This window comes from Musa acuminata, chromosome BXJ2-5, assembly GCF_036884655.1.
Source record: "Musa acuminata AAA Group cultivar baxijiao chromosome BXJ2-5, Cavendish_Baxijiao_AAA, whole genome shotgun sequence".
Taxonomy (NCBI): Eukaryota; Viridiplantae; Streptophyta; class Magnoliopsida; order Zingiberales; family Musaceae; genus Musa; species Musa acuminata.
The window spans coordinates 48,171,411-48,192,618 of record NC_088342.1 but is presented as its reverse complement, the minus strand read 5'-3'; the positions used below and the strand labels follow the sequence as shown (position 1 = coordinate 48,192,618).

Here is a 21,208-nt window from a genome sequence, read left to right as displayed (position 1 = left end):
TCCTTCTGCATGAGCATGATGTCTTTTCGTTGCCTTTTTGTGAACAATCGAAGAATCTAGTACCAAGTATTGTCCGTCCGTCCCCGCTGTTTAATAAGATATCTAATATACTTGTCCAGGAACCGTCACCCAATTTTCTAATTCTAGCTTTCAAGTTATGCCTTCAAATTTATCGGTACTCTTTTAGTTTCATGTTGGTCACTATGAAAAAACTAGTGGCTTGAGAGAGAGCAAATAATGGAATATGCAGAGGGTTTCATATGTATGACACAGCAGCAGTGTCAAAAAATGCAACTACCTTCACATGCTACATCTGTTTTTAACTAGTAAGTAGGCGCTTAGAAATGGTTGAAGCTACGTTTTTATTGTGACGTAATACAGTTTAATTTGTGCCAGAGGGATGTGAAATGATTCTAAGAAAGAGATGTTTGTTCCTTCACTTGAGTGAACAATCGATTATGACGTCCAAACTGTGCAAGTAGTATCTGATTTGCGCTATACTTGAAAAGATGTAGAGAGTGTCGATCCAATTAATTCGTAGGCATAGGGTGTCCAATGATTACCGAGTATGAATTACTGGAGATAAATCTAAACGCAAAGTAGGGGCTCAGCATGCATTCATTCCGGTAACGGGTGATGCGCGCTTCCTCCAGCAGAAGAAACAAGGGTTGAGATTAATTTAAGTCCAAAGGTTGTTGTTCCTCGTTCAATTAGAAAATGCTGGTAGAGAGCAAGCTTGCATGTTTGTCTGCGTGTGGCCATTATTCACAAACCCTTGGGACCGGTACTGGATTTGTGATGAACGAGTTAGCGAAGGTGGCTTTTAAGAAGCCTAATTAAAGAAGTCTAGCAGCGGTGCACCAATTGATCATCTCAAAACAGGCAGAGAACAATTCGTGCAGACGGATGCATCGCTAAGCTGGTGGGACCTACATGGCACAAGAATTACATGCACGTATATACGTAGGTACGAAAAGAATTCGTGCAAGTGCATCCTGCCACATCGATCTCACGTACATTTGTACTGTTCGATGCCCTCGCCACTCGAGGTCATCACCTACATCTAAACGTGTGACGGAAGCAGCTCCACACGTCTCTCTCGATCTCTTTTTTCGCCGTCAACCTCCAACATGGAACCGGAGCGAGAGCTACGCCACACACCACCGACCCTCTGCGGCGGTCCGTGAATATATATACCCATTATGTTTCTCGCTGAGCGCAAAAGTATCGCCGGGGTCATCGGGAGAGCTAGGATACACGTGGAGGGAGAACGTTGGCCGACACGTTACCAAACGGATTGCGTCGGGTCCCACCATGTTATCGCTTGTTCCCCCGCCAGCTCGGGACGTTGACGTGGCGGGACGTCCACCACGATAAGCATTTCGTTTGGTGGTGGGGGTTCTGCGTCGGACCAGCCTCGTGTGTGGTGCGCAGTACTGATGAAGACACGGAACTCGTTTAGTCGACATCACGTGAGATGTTGGATCTCCCCCAAACCCCAGAAAAGGAATAAGAGATTCAATTCCATGGACTATCTTTCGAGGCAATGGTTATCCAAATCCCGAGGGATTTCGTTGCAGCGTTTGTTTTTGAATAATATATATATCATACGATATCGTCTTGTATGTACTGCGCTTAGTCTTCCCCTTTACATCCACGATTGAAACTAAACAAGTTACAAGCAAAGTGTTGGTGAATTTTTGCATTTTTGGTGGCTAAGAAAACATCTACATACACCTTTAAAGCTAGATATGATGGATGTCTATTAAAATATATCATCGGAGGAGAACGGCAATTCCCCTCTTAACGTACACCACGCGTTCGATGAGCTTAGTTTTGTGTTTCCATATATCTTTCGAGTCTTTTTTTTATTTATTATAAAAGATAAATAATGAATATGAAACCTTATGATATAGTGTTAAGGTCTTTATTGATTAAACTAGTTGATATCTTTAAAATATGTCGAATATGACTTCAAGCTCATAACTTCTAAAAGGCTAGTCTGATATATCATCACATTACTGATAAATGTTCAAGGTATTCCATGCATCTCATTACTGTTTAAACTCTCATCGTTATTGTTGGGAACTAAATTGTTAGATAAAAATTATTATAGTTATCACATCAATGTTATCCTAGGATTCGAATAAAAAGCTACTAGATTTTGCTCAGTTTCTCACCTATGTTGGGTGAAAAAAATTACTTTATGCTCTTTCTTGAATTAGTCAAGACTCACCTACAAAATCAATGACTTATTTTTAGATATTACTATTGTGTATCTATCTTCCATTAGATTATTATTATTAGTCATCGTCATCATCATCATTATCATCGTTTACATTAATATTTTTTCAGAATTTGAATTAATTCTTCGTATTTGATTGACTAATTTTCTATTCCGGGTATTCGAGAAGAAAAAAAAAAAAAGTTGCATTCTTAAACAAGAAAATTGTGACCCGGGTGCAGCACAACCAAGTGAAGTGGGCTGCGAGTGGGGCCAGTCAGTGCAACCGCAGCCACTCCTCCAATCGGACAAGATGATCGAAGCTTGGAAGCGACGGATTCCAAATACCAAAACAAGAAAAAAGAGACACACCATTACATGGAAGAAAAGAGAGGAAATTTTGGATCTAAGATATGGCTAAGAAGTCTCCAAGTGAGCTGCTATATATCCACGCAAACCAGTGGTCGACCTGTTTGACCGGGGGGAGAAGTTCAGCTTTGTGCTTGTCATGGCGTCTTCCACCCCCAGCTCTCGTCTCTGTGCAGCCATGGAAAAGACCAGCCAATGGTACTAATTCTTCTCTCTGTTCCCCATGTAGAACTAGTACTCGTCCTGCTATCCGTGGTCAGTGGTCTTCATCTATTAATCCGTTCATCATCGATTCTTTACTCCTTCCAAATTCCAGGGTATTGTCCCAAGATATCCCAAGCGACATTATCGTCCAGGTCGGCGACGACACTTTTCGGCTCCATAAGGTACGTAAAATCTTTCTCGGTCTATATTCTTCAACTACAATTATATATGACTTGTAACTTTTTTTTTTTTTTTATAGAAGAATTATTGCCCCCTTTGATATTGGACATGATCTGATGCAGTTCATGCTCGTGGCGAACAGTGGTTACATCAGAAGGAAGGTGATGGAGTCAGAGAGGGCGAACCTTGGCTGCATAGATCTCTCCGATATGCCTGGCGGCGCGGAGGTGTTCGAGAAGGCGGCCAAGTTCTGCTATGGCATGAATTTCGAGATCTCGGTGCATAACGTGGCGGCGCTGCGATGCGCGGCGGAGTACTTGCAGATGACGGAAGACTACAGCCGTGGCAATTTAGCAGAGAGGGCAGAGGAGTTCATCAACCAAGCGGCGGTCAAGACGCTTCCAGGGGCGGTGGCGCTGCTCCGGTCGTGCGAGGGCTCCCTCCTCCCCATGGCCGAGGAGGTCCGGATCGTGCAGCGCTCTGTTGATGCTATCAGTTTGAAGGTTTCTTCTGCTCTTGATATATATTCATTCAACCAGAAAAATGATGCAGTTTAATAACTTGTGGCTGCCTTTTTCTGTTGTTTCTTCCAGAGATAAACTCATGCATCGATTTTAAAGATGTCACAGAGTATATTTCAGAAAGATCTAAGCCAACCAATCCCACAACTACATACCAACTTGTTGGAGTGTTTGTTTTTCTTTACTAGTATACACATGTAAGATTACTTTTCGTCTCAAGAAGCCCATTTTCAGTAGATAATACATCCAAGATTAAAAGAGTCGAGTGGAGTTTTTCTTGGATAATACACGTGTGCGCATCACATCTTTAATATCTCTTTTAGAAAATTTGATTGAATCAACTTCAGATTAGCTTTTCTTTTTAGTTTATCCATCTATAAGTTTCTGTTGAGGTAAAGGGTAGATATCTTGGCTCTCGAAAATGTGACTTTTTTTTTTATTATTTTGGTTTCGGAAAATCTTTAATAGAAACTTCATCACCTCAATTATGTTAATTAATTCAGGAACGGATCATTTTTAAACCTTTTGTTTTCGTTATTCAAGGCATTTAACGAGGCTAACATCCCGACGCGCTCCCCGCCAGATTGGTGGGCCGGTGAGCTCTCCGCTCTCGCCCCCGCTTCCCTCCAGAAGATCCTCTCCGCCATGAAATCCCGCGGCGTCGCCCCAAAATCCCTCGCTGCCGCCGTCGTGGTATACGCCGAGAAGTCCCTCGCCGAACTCCTTCCCCTTTCCTCCGGCGCCCCGGCCTCCAACCACAGCGGCGACGCCCGCATCCGGCAGTGCGGTCTCCTCGAGTCCCTCGTTCACGTCCTCCCACCTCACCCCGACGCCCCCCTCCCCGTCGGTTTTATCTGTTGCCTCCTCCGGGCCGCCCTCTTCCTCGAAGCCTCCGCGGCCTGCCGGCAGGAACTCGAGCAGCGGGCCTCCGCCTCTCTCGAGCAGGCGACAGTCGCCGACCTCCTCACTGTTTCTCTGGACTATTCCGGCGAGCGAATCGTGGATCTGGACAGCGCACGGCGGATCGTGGCAAGCTTTGCGGAAAGGGAGGCTGGTGGCGGGGGTGCGGCGCTCTACGGAGGCGGTGGCGGCGTCGCTTGCTGCTCGGCGGCAGTTCAGAAAGTTGCGCGCACGGTGGACGGCTTCGTAGGGGAGATCGCGACGGACGAGGAGCTCTCGGTATCCAAGTTCGCGGGTATTGCGGGAGCTCTCCCCAAGTCGGCACGCCGCTTCGACGACGATCTCTATCGCGCTGTCGACATTTATCTCAAGGTAATATATATATATATATATATATATATATATATATATATATATATTGATATTGTAGCATTGACTTCAACACAAAGCTAATTAAACTCGAATTTCAAATGGATAAAAATATTGCACAGGCGCATCCTGGGCTGGCTGAGATCGAGAGGGAGAAGGTATGCAGTGTGATGGACCCGCTGAAGCTGTCGTACGAGGCCCGGCTCCATGCGTCGCAGAACAAGCGGCTTCCCCTGCAGATTGTCCTCCATGCGCTGTATTATGATCAACTGAAGCTAAGGAGCGGGATAGACGGGGAGGCAGCGGCTGGAGCACTGGGAGTGACGTTGGGAAGAGACGAAGGGCTGAAAGCCGACGTCTCGCTGATCAGGGAGAACGAGACCCTGCGATCGGAGCTGGCGAAGATGAAGATGTACGTGTCGGAGCTACAACGAGGAGGAGGAGGAGGAGAGGGAAGCGGCGTCAAGATCGGGAGCAAGAAGACCTCGTTCTTCTCCTCAGTTTCTCGGACGCTTGGGAAGCTTAATCCTTTCAAGCAAGGATCCAAGGATACTTCCAACATAGACGATGGGGTCGGAGTGGATGTGACCAAACCCAGGAGGAGGAGGTTCTCGATATCTTAACAAGTGGAGATATCCACCGTTGTGGTATATATCTTGTGTTGATAAGGTTAATTAGTGCTTTACTAGTGCTGGTATCGTTCTGGACAATACTATTGCTGTGGTGTATATGTCTGCTCGAGATCTTTCGGTTTGTGCTTGTATTATAGTGTTTCCAGTGTGTCAATGAGAAGCTCTACCTTTCACATAGGTCTAATAGGAAGAAGCTAATCAAAACTCGTTTTATGTTCTTCGGATTTGATGTGAAACCTATATTTCTCAATCAACTCAAAGAGTAAGCAGACAACCAGCATCATTGATGCTATCTCATAGATTATGGTTGCATTGTACCACCACTATGCCCAATGTTAGGTCCAAGTTTGAGTTTCCTGTGTCCTTCCTCGCAAATGAAAACGGAAGAAACAAGAGCATCGGTGCTCTTTTCGCGAGCAAAATCATTCCACATATTCATTCAAATATACATTTTGTACATAAAGAAAGTTATTAAAGCCATCATCCCATTCTTGACGATTCTGTGCAAGCTTCTTGTCACGAAGCGACCTTTTACTAACAGATTCACTTGACTGCTATGTACATTGCTGAAAATCCCCAGTGCTAGCTAGCTACGTGAGAAATATAGATAGTCTATTCTTCATGTGACATTTTGCTGAGAAATATGAATCCTATTTCAAACAATATTGAACATCCAATTCAAATCTAAACACAGATGGAACGAAGTGATGCCACTCAATGAAGGGAAGAATGATGACTCCCGTTGATGTTCTGGCCCTAAGAGCACTGTCAACAAATGGCTTTGTGGATGATATGGAAACTAGGAACGAGATGAGGGTCGATCAGGTGAAATAGAGGTCCACCGGTACGTTCTATGAAGTAATTGTATATAGTTGAAAGAAGGGAAGGATGATGATTATATTGACGTCCTGACTCCAAGAGCTTTGTCAGCAAATGGCTTTTGGATGTGGATGATCTGAAAAATTAGGAACTGAGATGAGGGTCAATCAGGTGAAACTATAGGAAGGAGTAGGAGAGAAGTATCATATTACTGTTGATTGGTCAAAACATAGAAATAGCTAATGCAAACTTAACATAGATGGGGGCATTGTGATGAAGAATGCGGTGAGTTGGATTTATATTTGAAAACTATGATGAGTGTTGTTTGATCTCTGTGGCAAGTACATATATATACAAAAAAAAGTTTCGAGAGCAAGATAAGAAAATATTATAGTCAAGAATGGTCTATAGATTTTAATCAAAGAAGGGATTACGAAACTTATGATAGAATATGATGATGCCAATACGAGGAAATTCTTAAAAAATATTAATAACGTATAAAATATTTCAAAGGCATAAGAGGTATTTCAAAATATATCAATAGCATATAAAATATTTTAAAGTATATCAAAAGAAACAAAAGCTCAAATGCCACATTGGACGTTGCATTTATTTTATTTTTATCCAAAATATATATACAAACTCATAAGCAATATTTTGTATATCATATTAAAAATATAGAGGGTATAGTGGAATCATAGACAGAATATGGTCTATTCATTTCTGGATGATCATAAGATAGAAATCTCTCACGTCTGAAAGCTCCATCTACCCACGTCCAAGTGAAATCATAGGGGATCGACAAAATATCACGAGCTCTAAGCATAACTTCTTTTACTATTTCTAGTAAACTAAGATATGACTTTTTCCATAGTTCAATTACAATAGAAGATTCATGTAGTTGATCGAAATAATTAGGATTCTATGAATTTGTTATTGTTGTTGTTAATTGAGAACTTATTCAAAGTAATCACCACAATCCTTTAAAAAGAGATAATAGTGTACAATCAGCCAAGCACCACATTGCATGTGAGTGAAGGCCTAAACGATGAATGGCATTATTATTATGCCCCATATGTAATATTAATGAGATAACAGTAATGTTGAGATGATATTAATGCAATGGAATTATGAGAAACATATGTGATCATGTTTCCATGCTCATGCATATTACGTATCAACAAGAGATCTCATATGTACAATGACATTGCATACTGAGACCATAGGTTTTCCTCAAAATTGACATATGACTGCATATGCGAATGAGAATAGACATACGGCCAAAAGTCATTTGACTTCATATCACGGCTAACTAAGGATGGTCTCGAGGGACAATGCTTTCTTTGAAATGGTCTTCATGCATAGATGTGGTGGATTTAGTTTGCCCTTTATTCTTGTCAATCATACTTTGTGAATATCTCAAGATTTATCATCATGAATCCTTGCAGCTGAGAAGAAGAAACATGAATTTTGGACGAGGGATCCAGATTCAGTTATCTCAATTCTCTAAGATGATCACTTGCTATGGTAAATCGGTGGCTTATGGCATGGAATTCTGGCCCTTAAAGTTGTTTGGCGTTGGTTAGATTACCAGCGGGTATAAGAGGTGAAGCGCTATTGTATTACCAGTAGACGTCTGACAAGCATGAACGTCGTCTCAAATCTGGATTGCTTACCAGTTGTGCAGTAAAATGAAGATGTTCTGCTTGTTACCAAAGAGGTGGGGATGTAATATGCGGTGTGGTGTTGCCACCCTGGCCTGTACTTTGAAGAAGGCTTACCTTCCATCGTGCAAGTGTTTTTTTTTTTCTTACGTATACTTCCCACCTCGAGCTCTCTCTCTCTCGTAGGCTAAAAAGGTAAATGGATTGCTGGTAAGACGGGCTTAGCCTCTATTTGTGAATTATAGTGGTCGGCGTTGATGGACCAAAAGTATTTTGATTATAACATGTTCATGTGTAAGAAAACTGAGTGGTGAACCTGCCTAGATTATGTATTATCACATCTAGAAAACTTGTTGATGACCTGCCTAGATTAGATTGGGTGCCCTTCGTTTTGGAATACATGGGTTATTGGAGGTGAACGTGATGATCAATCTCAGTTTATATTAATAATTTATCATCTTTTTTCTAACTATGACGACCAAAAGGCCAACCGAAAAGAGTGCAGAGAGAAGATAAGATAAAAGGAGGGAGCAGACGATGAAGGGCGAGTGTCGGTTACGTCGGATCCTTCTGCCTAATGGTGCCGTGCGCAGGTCATCGTGAGGGCAGGTCAATTAGGAACTGCCCTAGCAGTTTCTACGGCAGGGACTCGTGTTGTCCTGGCCTTTTGCCTTATGTGAACACGTCTCCCATTAGACGTCGCAGTTTCTACGGCAAGGACTCGTGTTGTCCTGGCCTTTTGCGTTATGTGAACACGTCTCCCATTGGACGTATGACGACCTATCTTATTTGACCAGGAAGGAAGGTGCTGGCGACATCTTGGGCTACGACCACACGAATTAATCGGCCGAGCTTCACGTCATCTCCATCGACGTCATTCATTCATTCTCATCCTCACCTTGTGTAGGCGTCAGCTTTCGCTTTCATGAGCCCTCGCGAGCCATCTTCTATAACGAGAAACAAGTAGATGCAAGGTAAACATTCAACCGAGTTTTTGTTTCTAAAAGAAAAAAGATTTAGAAACGTGACCTTTCTTGAGCATGCCACTACGCGAGAAGATGTCAGCTGACTCTTTGACTGCTACCTTATCTGCACCCACCACGAGTCATACTATATTCGCATAAATGCATGTATATCCCCATTTGCATATTACACCGCTAATACATAAAATTACACACACAGCCATGAGTCAAGTATTCTTAGCTTCTTTCCCTTCCCCTCGGTGATCATGATATTGGATTTAGGGCTCTCGGGTCTGAATGTAACCTATCAGCCTTAAATACAATAAATGTATAACTAATTTATTATTTTCCATTGGACTTCTTCCAAGTTTTAGATCATCTTTTGCGAGCGCACACACATACCAAAAAAAAAAAAAAAAGAATTTAGATCATCATCATCTAAGGCCACCGTCATAACCTTTGTGATTAGTGGACCAAGATAACGCCACAATCATCTCCACTGCAGCAGTCGAGGCAGGAGAGACGAAGGTTGCATAATAGAAAGCCTCTGCCTCCCTAATGAGAGGCAGCGGAGGCCGTGGAGTGACATGCCCGGGGTTTGCAACCGCCACCGAGCTTGACGGCCGCCAGGACAACAATAACACTGCGGAGCCATCAAATCACGTGCTTACGATATTCGCGTCCCTCTTCTTACGAGTTTCATCGTTGCTGACGAAAGCAACATTTCGTCACCTCACTGTCACAATCAGCTAACGCGCTAGCCGGAGAAGCAATTAATACTTTCATCCTCGAGGTATAATTTTAACTTACATACGTACATCATTTGATGTAGTCAACGACGAGTTGCCTCTATTTAACTTGATCTAAAAGGACGAAGAGTGACTGAGAGAGAGAGAGAGAGAGAGAGAGAGAGGGAGGTGGGGAAGTGCGGTGGTATGCAATTGCTCTCATTAGAGGAGCTATTTCAACGGTTGTCCAACTTTGACCGTTGAACGCTACGATGCATCCTTTGACAAACGTGGCATTTTTCTTTCTGTATTAAAGACTAACTTCGAGAGGACAAAATGATTATAAGGTGATGATAATTGAGCACGTCACCGTTTTGAATATAAGAAACATTTTCAGACCTACCAAAATGGGTTAGAATAATATCTTTTTATTATATTTTTATAAAAATAAGATTGATAAGTATTTTAAAATTTCTAGAACTAATGTCTCAATAATGAATCATAATAAGATTTAAATTTTTTTTATAAATATCTCATATATTTTTAGGTCTTATAAGGGGAGAACAAGATATGATGAATATTTTTTATATTCTTGGGTTTTTCTCTAGGGTGTCAAGGGAGATTATACTATAGGATTTTTAGAGAGGGAGAGAAAAAATATATGAATTTTTTGAGATTTATATGGGAGAGTATAGAAAGAAATATATAGTTGAATAAAGATAATTCAAGGGCTTTATAATTGATTTAACATTGTGAAAATTTTGATTTTTGAATATAGGTGAGATATATCAAACTATATCACATTTTGTATCGATTTTCTAGTGAATTTTTTATTATTGATCTATGTGATTCTCTTTTGGTTTTTAAAAGTTTTTCTCTTATCCTTTCCCAACAAAGTAATACGAGAGCTCAAAAGATTCGATGGTCGAAGATTTAATAAAAATAAGTGATGAAGATCCAAAGGAGTATAAAGTAAAAGTATTTTCTTTCAAGGAGACATAAAAGTAGATAAAATATTCACTAAGTGAGAAATTCTTAGGATTAACAAGTATTTTTGGGATTCCTAAAGCTAGTATCGTAGTGAGATAAGAAATTCTAGTACAAAAAGGGATCTTCATAAAAGAAGAAAATCCTTAAAATTAGGGTTTGATTCTTCTATAAATATATCATGTATCTCTAGGTTTTGATGGGGAAAACAAGATGTGAGAAATATTTTTGGTGCTCTTGAGTTTAGTATCTGAAGATAGTAGTACTCTTTAGGGTTTTTAGAGGAAATGAGAGAAAAAGATATAAATTTTTCAAACTTTATGTGAAAGGGTGTATAGAAAATTTATGCTCGAGTGAAGATAACTCATGGGTTTTATAATTAATCTCACATTGTGAAATTTTTTATTTCTGCGTAGATGTAAGCTAGATTTGCTAAACCACAATATATTTTTCATTCGCTTTCTAACGTGTCTTTGGTTATTGATCTCTATGGTTCACTTTTGATTTTTAAAAATTTTCTTTTCCTCCTCCCTAACAAAAACCACATTTCGTAAGTGACAACTCGTTATAATTAATGCTATTTAGTAATTTCAAAGCTGGTAGGGAATCTGTACATTCCTGAAGCTCTCCTTCAGTAGCAAAATAGAGGGCTTCCAAAATTGCCTCGTAGTCAGCTTGCAAGATAGTGCAAGCTGTGGTTGCTTTACAGCCCGGAACCTCCAAGCTTTTCTGCTTGTCTTTGAGAATGAACTCCAACCCTGCAAGATCATTAGGACCGAAGAGAGATGCATCAGTTTCACTAGATAAATTAAAATTAGCAGGGCAACACATGAGTTCCTGCTGGATCCAGTGTGCCTTAGCTTTCTCTTACGCCGATGCATGACATTCATATCCTCACTAGTTAAAACACCAAATATTTTACGCTATAATGACTTGACTTGGGTCATATGGTTGTAAAAATTGACAATCGTTTCCATATTGTTTTCACTATTTAATACTGCACAGTGCAAAGGACATATAGCTTCGCCCTCTTGTAGATGCATAAATGTATATGCTTACCACAACACATAGTTATGCGCTTTGGTATATGCATGAATGCAATATGTACACGTGCTTGTTTTTTATGTATTTATGTATGCGTGTTATGAGTTCGTCAGCGGTGCATGTTTACGCATGTATGCATCCACTCGGAAGGAACCCCAGAGTTAATTTATCGGTTAGCGTCCTGGACTATCAAACACCCCTCGCTAGATATTAACGATTACCACATCGATCGGATGGGACCTGATAGCCTCCCGCTGTCCTGAGACATAATCTAACATCATCCTCTGAGGACGACTTCATGCATCTATAGCCGCCTTTGGCGTTTAAAATGACCATCAACCTCTGGGGGGGGAACTTGAATTGATGGTCGCAGTCAACTGGAGATTCTGCCGAACACGTCCGACTGCCGAGCAAGAGAGAGAGAGAGAGAGAGAACCACCACAGGAAACAAAACAAAAACAAAAACAATGCGTATCTAGCGAGTCGTCCTTTTTCCCTTTCCACTCGAACGCGGCCGGACACCACGAATAAAAACCAGCTATACATCAAAGCGAATATGGTTGCATGCCATATATATCATACTATTCTTCCGTGTGCCATTCTTTGGTTGATGTCAGTCAACCTTCATTTATTACCTGTGGTTTATTTATTAATGTTAGAATTTTAGTAGCATGCCATGGATCGACTCGTATTCTAGATAAGGAGCCTGGAGTACCATAAAAAACAGCCTCTAAAAGCTTAATTTGATCTGCACCATGCACGACAAGTATCTACCTTATCTGTCGATAGATAGATAGATAGATACTTGTGCTTAGTTGCGAAGGCAATATGTGTAGATTTATTGTGAATTCATGTTAAATCCAATTAGTGGCTAACGAGTATTAGTTTGCTTGTGGTTGAAGCAATATTCGCGCGTCATCTTTGAATTACAAACAAATGTAGCGAGCGGCATCTTGGATCAACAGCGCGTTACCTCCGTACCCTCAAGGTTTTACACTGCTTGTTTCCCGTCAACTGATACATTTCAACGCGACCATTATGATCAGAGGATTTCGTATGACAGACAATCGACAAAAAACATTCGAAGAAATCGATCCGATGGTACCTTGTTCGGATACCAGTCTTTTGGAAACACCACCGATGCACATTTGAGATTTCAAAGTCATCGATGGGCACTGCACCTAAAATATCAGTCGATAAATTGGACTATAATTTGCACTGTAAGCTTTGCCCTCAAATTGTCTGTCTCGGGGCATTGCAAACGACTGTTCTTGCTATTTTCAGTCTAATAAATATATTGTGCATGATAAAATCTGACCACAACCGGTAAAAGCTTAAGCGGTATAACCTAAACTATAATCTGGCTTCCACATGAGGTGGGGGATGCTAAATCTGAGACTTTATCAATATATGATACGAGATGAGAGCAATCTATTCAAATTCCCGCTTGAAACTTGGGTGCAATAAATAAATATTTGTGCAATGTCATAGCTTTGTTTTGTCATCCAATCAAGACTTTATTGTTGATGATGTCTGAATTAAAATTATATATATATATATATATATATATATTATTTTTTATAAATATTATATAGTGTGCATATACATATATCTCCAGGGAAGACGATGCACAGAATACAGGATCCTGGAAGTAGCCGACTGATCGGGTAGGCATTCTGCGGCCTTCGTCTTTGAGTTGACCGAAGACTGCAAAAGGAGAAAGAGTTGACACAACCACCGTGGTGTGGTATGATTGACTGGGGGTGGTAGGGGCCGGCCCCTCCCTTCTCTTCCGCGTAAGAATTTATTTTTATCTTCAATCCGTGGTGGTAGCATGTAATAATGTAAATTACATTCCATGGGTCCCCGGCGGCTGTGGTATATCCCACGGCCACATTTTAGAACCGTTGCACGCCGGCCCTTGGACCCCCAATCCAACGAGGTGACGCAACCCGGAGCTTTTGCTGCAGCATCGTGAGGGAGAAGCGCTCGATTGTATATCACGCATGCATAACCATGTAATGTAACTACGCGCGTCTACCGTATACACTCACATAAAACTAATTAATAACCAAACCCCCAACTTCAACTGCTGCCCACAAGTCGCGGTGGTTGGATCTATCTGTCTCTCTATTATATATAAACTGCGGTACCTCAAACAGAGGCTCCATCTCATCTCTTATCCCCACCTCATTTGCATCTGCACCTTCATCTTCATCTTAAGATCCAAGATGGAGATGCTCGATCAATGTTACACAGCTGCTCATGGCCTACTACTCTCGCCTGCATGCAACCACGCGATGGTAATAGAGCAGCTCAATCGTGCGCATGAGCTCACAAGCCAACTGCAGGCTCTTCTTCTGCCGTTACTTCCTGGCTGTAGCTGGTCGGAGCTTGCTAAGGCTCAGATCAGAGAGATGCAACAGTGCTATACCTCCGCTCTCTCCAGGCTCCAGTCTGATGCCGGTAGCTGCTGGTCAACGCCTTTGGATGTACGCAGCGTTGATGATCGGAGAGGTTCTGGTTATTCTTCAGAGGAGAAAAGGAAGAACTTAGACGGGGACTGGCCTGATAATCGCAAGCGAAGGTAAAACATCAACTCGATTAGCCTGTTCATCCTTGCATCCTTCCACTTGCTAAATAATCTGCCACATATGGTTTTACTGCAAATGGCAGATTCACCGGCGTCGACTCCCCTATTCCTCTCTCCTCTCCGGCCCATAGAAACATAGCTACGTACTTGTTGCTAGATCCTTTGAGAATCTAGATATCTGGGAGCTCAGGTGCTTCTGCGAAAACTCTAGGTTTACGAATCAGCTTTCGTTCATTGTCACCAGTGGGACATCCAGCTTTGACATCTACCAAATTATGGTTCGTTGTCACAATAGTACATCCGATGAGGAAACGCGTTTTTAATCTTTAGATTGTTAGACTAATTGGTGTCCGTAGAGACGACATCATATACTTGTACCCCACACCAATTCTTAATGCTTTCTATCTGGAAAATGAATAGAACCCAAGAAATAGCACAGAGAATTAGTTAGAGGTGGGTTTTGACCCCCTGCACTCACAAAACCTATTTCCAACCTTCATGTACGGTTTGCCATAGTCACGCACCTCGATTGCTTGGCCTAAAATATCTCGAATAGTTCAATGTAGAAGGAAGTTAAATGGTTGTGATAAAGTTCCATTTAAGATAATATAAATCGAAACAATCTCCTTATGACCTCAAAGGAGAATAAGAAGGGCAAAAAAAAAGGGATCAAGCAAGCGCTCACGGAAGTTTCAACTTGTTCTTGCAGGAGGAAAGAAAACTCTTACTCGGTAGTCACATCAGTCCAGTATGATGGCCATCAGTGGAGGAAGTATGGGCAGAAGTTGATCCACGGTTCCAAACATCCAAGGTAAGCTCATATTGTTGGCTTCTTTTCTTTAATCCATAAAAATACACACCCCTGTCCACCTAAATTATACTTGAAGCGTTGGAAAGAAAGAAAGAAAATGCACGTAGCGTTTGGTCCAGCGTGAACTAAATCTAAATGAGAATCTGAACTGAAATTAATTGGAACCGGAATGAGAAAAAAATTGTCGAAACATACACACGGAGAGACATATGACATATACAAGTCTTTTTTTTTTCACAAGGCTACGCATATACTTTCATACGAAAATTGCTACTCAAAAATGATTTTGATATGCAAACAAATATAATTAATTATATTACTGAAAAGCTCTTCCGCCGAGTTTTTGTCGACTCATCTCATTTGTTGGAATTTCAATTCCCCTTCAGAAAGGGAGTTTCTACATCTCCTCGTGAACGGCAATTGCCATATGATTCTATTTCATAATGTTTCCGATTTCAGCGATGCAATTTCCCTGCTCGCGTGGTTTCCACAATGCATTTCTAATCGGTTCATCCTAAATATACACTTCTCTGCAGAAGCTACTTCAGGTGCACTTACAGCACAGATCAAGGGTGCCAAGCAAGAAAGACGGTGCAAAAGGATGATAGCGATGCAGATCCACCCAACTATCTCGTAGTCTATATCATGACACACACCTGCAAGAACGTCGTCGAGACCAACTTCCCTTCCGTGATGGAATCACTTGTTGAAAACTCAGCAGCGTCGTATGACCACCGTAGACCGAGCTCCTTCGTCATCCAAGAGCAGCACCTTTGTCCTCCATTGGCGGCCACGCCCAACCATAGCCAGAGTCGTAGCATCCCATTGTTCGGTGATCAAGAGCTGGTGCATCTGTTACCCTCCGAAGTGACAGGATCAGTTTTCTCCGGCACATTTGATATGAAGGATGGGTTATTGAACTTAGAATCAACGTGGGAATCCCTTGAACTGGATGCATATATGAAGACGATGGTGGAGAGTATGTACTAAGAGATAGCAACTGATCGATGTGTGAGTGAGTGGCATCTTTAGAGTTGGTCGAAGACATGAAACTCGCTTATTCTAACTAGTGAATAATCAATTGATATGCTTCTTTTTGTAGAACGAATAATAGTACTTGAATGACGAGTTTCTATTCTAAGATGCTTTACATAATTTTATAAATACGAATCTTGTTTGTATTCTGAGATGCTTGATAGAATATCATAGATGTGATTTTGTTTCACTTTTCTCTTACTAGAAAACAAAAGATGCAACTATTCCCTTCTCACTTGACGAGAGCTTCATCATAAAGTTAACTGTCACTTCCTTTGAGAAATTTATACGAAACATTTATTAACTGATTAAGTTTGCGATGTTTTGAAAGCTCAGCTAATTGCGACGGTGGTTGAAAACTAGTCGATGCATGGTGAAGATAGCCGAAAGAACGCAAATAATTGGCCCAAGCGATGGGTGGCCTACCACCTTATCGACAGCAATTCAGCTAATGATCGAAGCGATCAGCCACACCCATGGGTACAAGGTGATAGAAATTAAGCGAAGAAGATAGAAATTGTAGAAGAAACTATGAAATGTATAAGATATAATTGCCTAATACATTTTGATAGTGAGTTCTTGACAGCCATTTATACACACTCAGTAGGGAGGTTATACATGGAGGATTTTTCTCAACTGCTGAGAGATTTCCTCAACTGCCTTGAGGAAATCTTATCTGCTTCTCAACTGCTGAGAGATTTCCTCAACTGCCTTGAGGAAATCTTATCTGCTTATCATGCCCCCGCAAGATTGAGCTTCCAGATGCCGACCTTGGACCGATGGGATGAAAATAGTTTACGGGCGAGAGGCTTTGTGAGTGAGTCGGCTAGTTGATCTGCTGTATGTACATGAGAAACTCGGAGTTGATGTCTGGCAACTTGATCTCGCACAAAATGGAAGTCGATGGCTATGTGTTTCATGCGGGAATGGAACACTGGATTGACACATAAATAAGTAGCTCCAATATTATCACAATATATTGTAGGAATAACCGTGGAGTTGACGTTGAGTTCCTTGAGCAAATTTGTGACCCAATTGAGTTTAGCAGCGGCGGTGGCGACGGCACGGTATTCAGCTTCAATTGTAGATCGTGCAACCATCTTTTGTTTTTTAGAACTCCAACTGATTGGAGTAGCTCCAAGGAAGACAATGTATCCGGACGTAGATGTTCTATCATCAAAGTTCCCTGCCCAATCAGCATCAGCAAAGGCATGGAGATGGAGTGAAGTATTTTTGCGAAGAAAAATGCCATGATTAAGAGTCCCTTTAAGATACCGCAAAATTCGTTTGACCGCAGACCAATGCGTAGTAAATGGTCGATGCATGAATTGCGATAACTTATTGACGGCAAATGAAATATCTGGACGGGTGAGAGCCAAGTATTGTAAGGAGCCAAGGACTTGTCGATACTGAGTCGAATCTGTAGTAGGACTTCCATCACATAATTTAAGTGATTCACTGGTAGAGAGAGGAGTTGTAACCTCTTTCGCATCCTGCATGTTTGCCTTTGATAATAAATCTTGAATATACTTTCTTTGTGATAGGAAGAGACCTGAAGATGTAAATGTTGCTTCTACTCCCAGAAAGTAGCTTAAAGTTCCTAGATCTTTGAGGGAGAATCGATCGGCCAAGTGCTTTAGAAATGCCTGAGTCTTCAAAGGATTATTTCCTGTGACAATAATATCATCCACATATACTAAAAGATATATTATGCTTCCATTGTGCTGGCAAATGAATAACGAGGTATCAGACTTTGAATTGATGAAGCCAATTGAGGTCAAAAACGAGCCAAGCTCGTTATACCAAGCCCTTGGAGCTTGACGAAGTCCATAAATAGCTTTTTGAAGTTTGCAAACATGCCTCGGATATTGAGGATGAACGAAACCAGGAGGTTGTTGCATAAAGACATCTTCAGTAAGTGACCCCTGTAAAAAGGCATTGTTAACATCCAATTGTCGTATGTGCCAGCCCTTTGAGATAGCCAAACAAAGGATAAGACGGATTGTTGTGGGTTTAACAACGGGACTAAATGTCTATGTGAAGTCGACACCAGGTCGTTGATGAAACCCTTTGGGTCACAAATTTGCTCAAGGAACTCAACGTCAACTCCACGGTTATTCCTACAATATATTGTGATAATATTGGAGCTACTTATTTATGTGCCAATCCAGTGTTCCATTCCCGCATGAAACACATAGCCATCGACTTCCATTTTGTGCGAGATCAAGTTGCCAGACATCAACTCCGAGTTTCTCATGTACATACAGCAGATCAACTAGCCGACTCACTCACAGAGCCTCTCGCCCGTAAACTATTTTCATCTCATCGGTCCAAGATCGGCATCCTTGATGGAAGCTCAATCTTGCGGGGGCATGATAAGCAGATAAGATTTCCTCAAGGCAGTTGAGGAAATCTCTCAGCAGTTGAGAAGCAGATAAGATTTCCTCAAGGCAGTTGAGGAAATCTCTCAGCAGTTGAGAAAAATCCTCCATGTATAACCTCCCTACTGAGTGTGTATAAATGGCTGTCAAGAACTCACTATCAAAATGTATTAGGCAATTATATCTTATACATTTCATAGTTTCTTCTACAATTTCTATCTTCTTCGCTTAATTTCTATCATGGTATCAGAGCCGCTTGCTTAGAGCAAGCTCTCTTCTTGCTGCCAATTCATCAAAGAGCTCGCTGCCAATTCATCATTGGTGTTGCCACTTTGGGCCAACGTTCGTTCCCTTCCGCTACGGCATTCGTTCCCTTCCGCTACGGCATCTCTAGTGTTGCGCTCATCAACACTGCCCCACCTTTCTTCCTCGTTGTAGCTATTTTCCTCCTCTTCTGCTACAACTTCCTCTTCTGCTACAGCTTCCTCCTCTGTTGCAGTTTCCTCCTTTGTTGTAGTAGCATCACTGCAACATTGCTGTAGATTTCTTCTCTATCGTCGCAGCCGTCGTAATCGCAACCACGACCAACGTCGTTGAGAAAAGCGAAGCTTCGCTCTTGCCTTCAACCAGCGACCAACGTCGCTGAGAAAAGTGAAGCTTCACCCTTCGGCCAGCGACCAACGCCGTTGCATTCCTAAGAGGCTCCGTGGTCAATCCTCATCTTCCTCACCGCGGTAGTCTTCGCTGATCTGCCAACATTCGGTAGACTTAAGGAGAATGAAGGGAACGCCTGTGCCATCACAGCAACAGCAATCGCAGTAGCAGCAGCAGCGATCTACACTTATCTTACTCATGAAGCCTCTCGCTTGTAAACAATTCTTTGCATCGATACAAGATTGGTATCCTTGTCAGGAGCACCATCTTACGGGAGCATGATAGAAGATAAGATTTTCCTAACTATATGAGGAAATTTCTCATTCTGTTGAGGAAAATCCTCTATTCTGTTAGGGAAATCCTTCCTCTATTGATTTATTGCAAAGACAAGCCCTCTTCTCCGGAGTCCAACCATCCCTCTCGTGGCGACGCCTCCGCCCCTCAGCCGTAGCCATTCGCTGCATCCTACTGCAGCACTTGCGGTTGCTAATATCAGATCCTAAAGGAAGCACAGTCACGGCCTTTGTTTCTACCGCCGGCTGCTGCTCCCTTGCCAACCGAAGTCTTCCACTGAAAACTCCGCTGCTCTTCCGGCCACTAAACTCCAATACTGCATTACTGCAACTATCTCCAACCTTGCAGATTTCTCCAGCATCGCTGCAGAAATCGCTGCAAGCTGCAGATATTTCTTCCACCTCGCTGCAACAATCTCTCCTGCACTCTGAATCGCTGCAGCCTACCAGTGCCTCTGGAAGAAGCAGCAGCCCTCTTCGGCATTGCATACAGCTACTCTTCTACATCTGACGTCTTCATCATCTACCTCCCGCCGCTGCCTTTCTTGCTGCAGATTGCTCGCCCATCACTGCAGTTCATCACGCTGCAGCCTTCTCTGCAACGCATCGATCTGCTTTTCTCCTCCTCCCTTCCTCCTATATCTTTACATCTTCTATAAAGATCACTTGACCTGCCACAAAATATATGGGATGTCTTCATTTTCCTCTTCCGTTATTCCTGTCCCTATTTCTGCAGGGACTCTGAGCACTTCTCAAATTCTTATCACCATCAATGCTGCAGCACTCATTCCCTTCAAATTATCCAAAGGCGGCAACTACGCATCTTGGCGGGCACAACTTTCTAATATTTTATTTGGCTATGATCTCTTAGGTTACGTTGATGGCTCTCTCCAGTGTCCACCTGAAGTGATCAACATCCCAGGCGAACCCAATCCAGTGCCAAATCCAGCCCACCAACTATGGTTACGTCAAGATCGCCTCATCCTCCAAGCTATTCAAGCTTCCGTTGCTGGATCCATTGCCCCGCTGATATCCTCATGTACGACTGCTGCAGAAGCATGGTGCAAATTACAAACAACTTTGGCAAATCGCTCGCGTACTCGCATGCTCGGACTTCTCTCCAATCTGATGAAAATGAAACAAGAGGGAAGTACTATTGCTGATTATCTACAAAATATCAAAGTTATCATCGATGATTTAGCTTTGATAGGTCATTCTCTCAGCGATGAAGAAGTCCTAATCCATACCCTCAATGGCTTAGGAGGCGAGTACAAAGAATTGACAGCAGCACTTCGGGCACGTGACTCACCAATATCATTCGAAGAACTTTATGATAAGTTGATCGACTATGAGACGTACTTGAAGCATGATGATAAGTTGCCCAGACCACCTATTACAGCTCAGGTCAATCAAAAATCCAAGAGGAAGAGCAACCAGTACAATAAGCACGTCAACAACGATTTGGCTAAGCTGCCTCCTAGCCTTATGGGGCCCAGACCAAACCCTCCTTACCCATATCAAGGTGGTAACTTTCATAATACTCAGCAGTCGTGTCCTGACTTCACAGGCCGCCAACGAGTTGTTTGCCAACTATGTGATAAAGTTGGACACTCCGCGAAAGTCTGTCGGTCTCGCCCCAGACTCCCTACTCCATCACAGTGGCCTCAGGCGAATTTCATGGCTACTCCTACTCAACCTAATTGGATTGTGGATTCGGGCGCCTCTCATCACATCAGCTCTGATACCATGATAGAAATTAAGCGAAGAAGATAGAAATTGTAGAAGAAACTATGAAATGTATAAGATATAATTGCCTAATACATTTTGATAGTGAGTTC

General features: G+C 42.1%; 2 protein-coding genes across 2 annotated transcripts; both read left to right on the top strand.

The window, feature by feature from the left end:
* Window positions 1-2,645: 2,645 nt before the first annotated feature.
* On the top strand, window positions 2,646-5,572 carry LOC135613209 (root phototropism protein 2-like). The gene is made up of 5 exons (XM_065110303.1): window positions 2,646-2,791; window positions 2,910-2,979; window positions 3,100-3,480; window positions 4,042-4,770; window positions 4,890-5,572. The coding sequence occupies exons 1-5, from the start codon at window positions 2,733-2,735 to the stop codon at window positions 5,388-5,390; spliced, it is 1,740 nt and encodes a 579-aa protein (XP_064966375.1). The 5' UTR covers window positions 2,646-2,732; the 3' UTR covers window positions 5,391-5,572.
* Window positions 5,573-13,801: 8,229 nt separating this feature from the next.
* LOC135611929 (probable WRKY transcription factor 70) lies at window positions 13,802-16,196 on the top strand. The gene is made up of 3 exons (XM_065107574.1): window positions 13,802-14,190; window positions 14,906-15,007; window positions 15,544-16,196. Exons 1-3 carry the CDS (start codon window positions 13,835-13,837, stop codon window positions 15,995-15,997), a joined length of 912 nt encoding a protein of 303 aa, XP_064963646.1. The 5' UTR covers window positions 13,802-13,834; the 3' UTR covers window positions 15,998-16,196.
* Window positions 16,197-21,208: the final 5,012 nt, after the last annotated feature.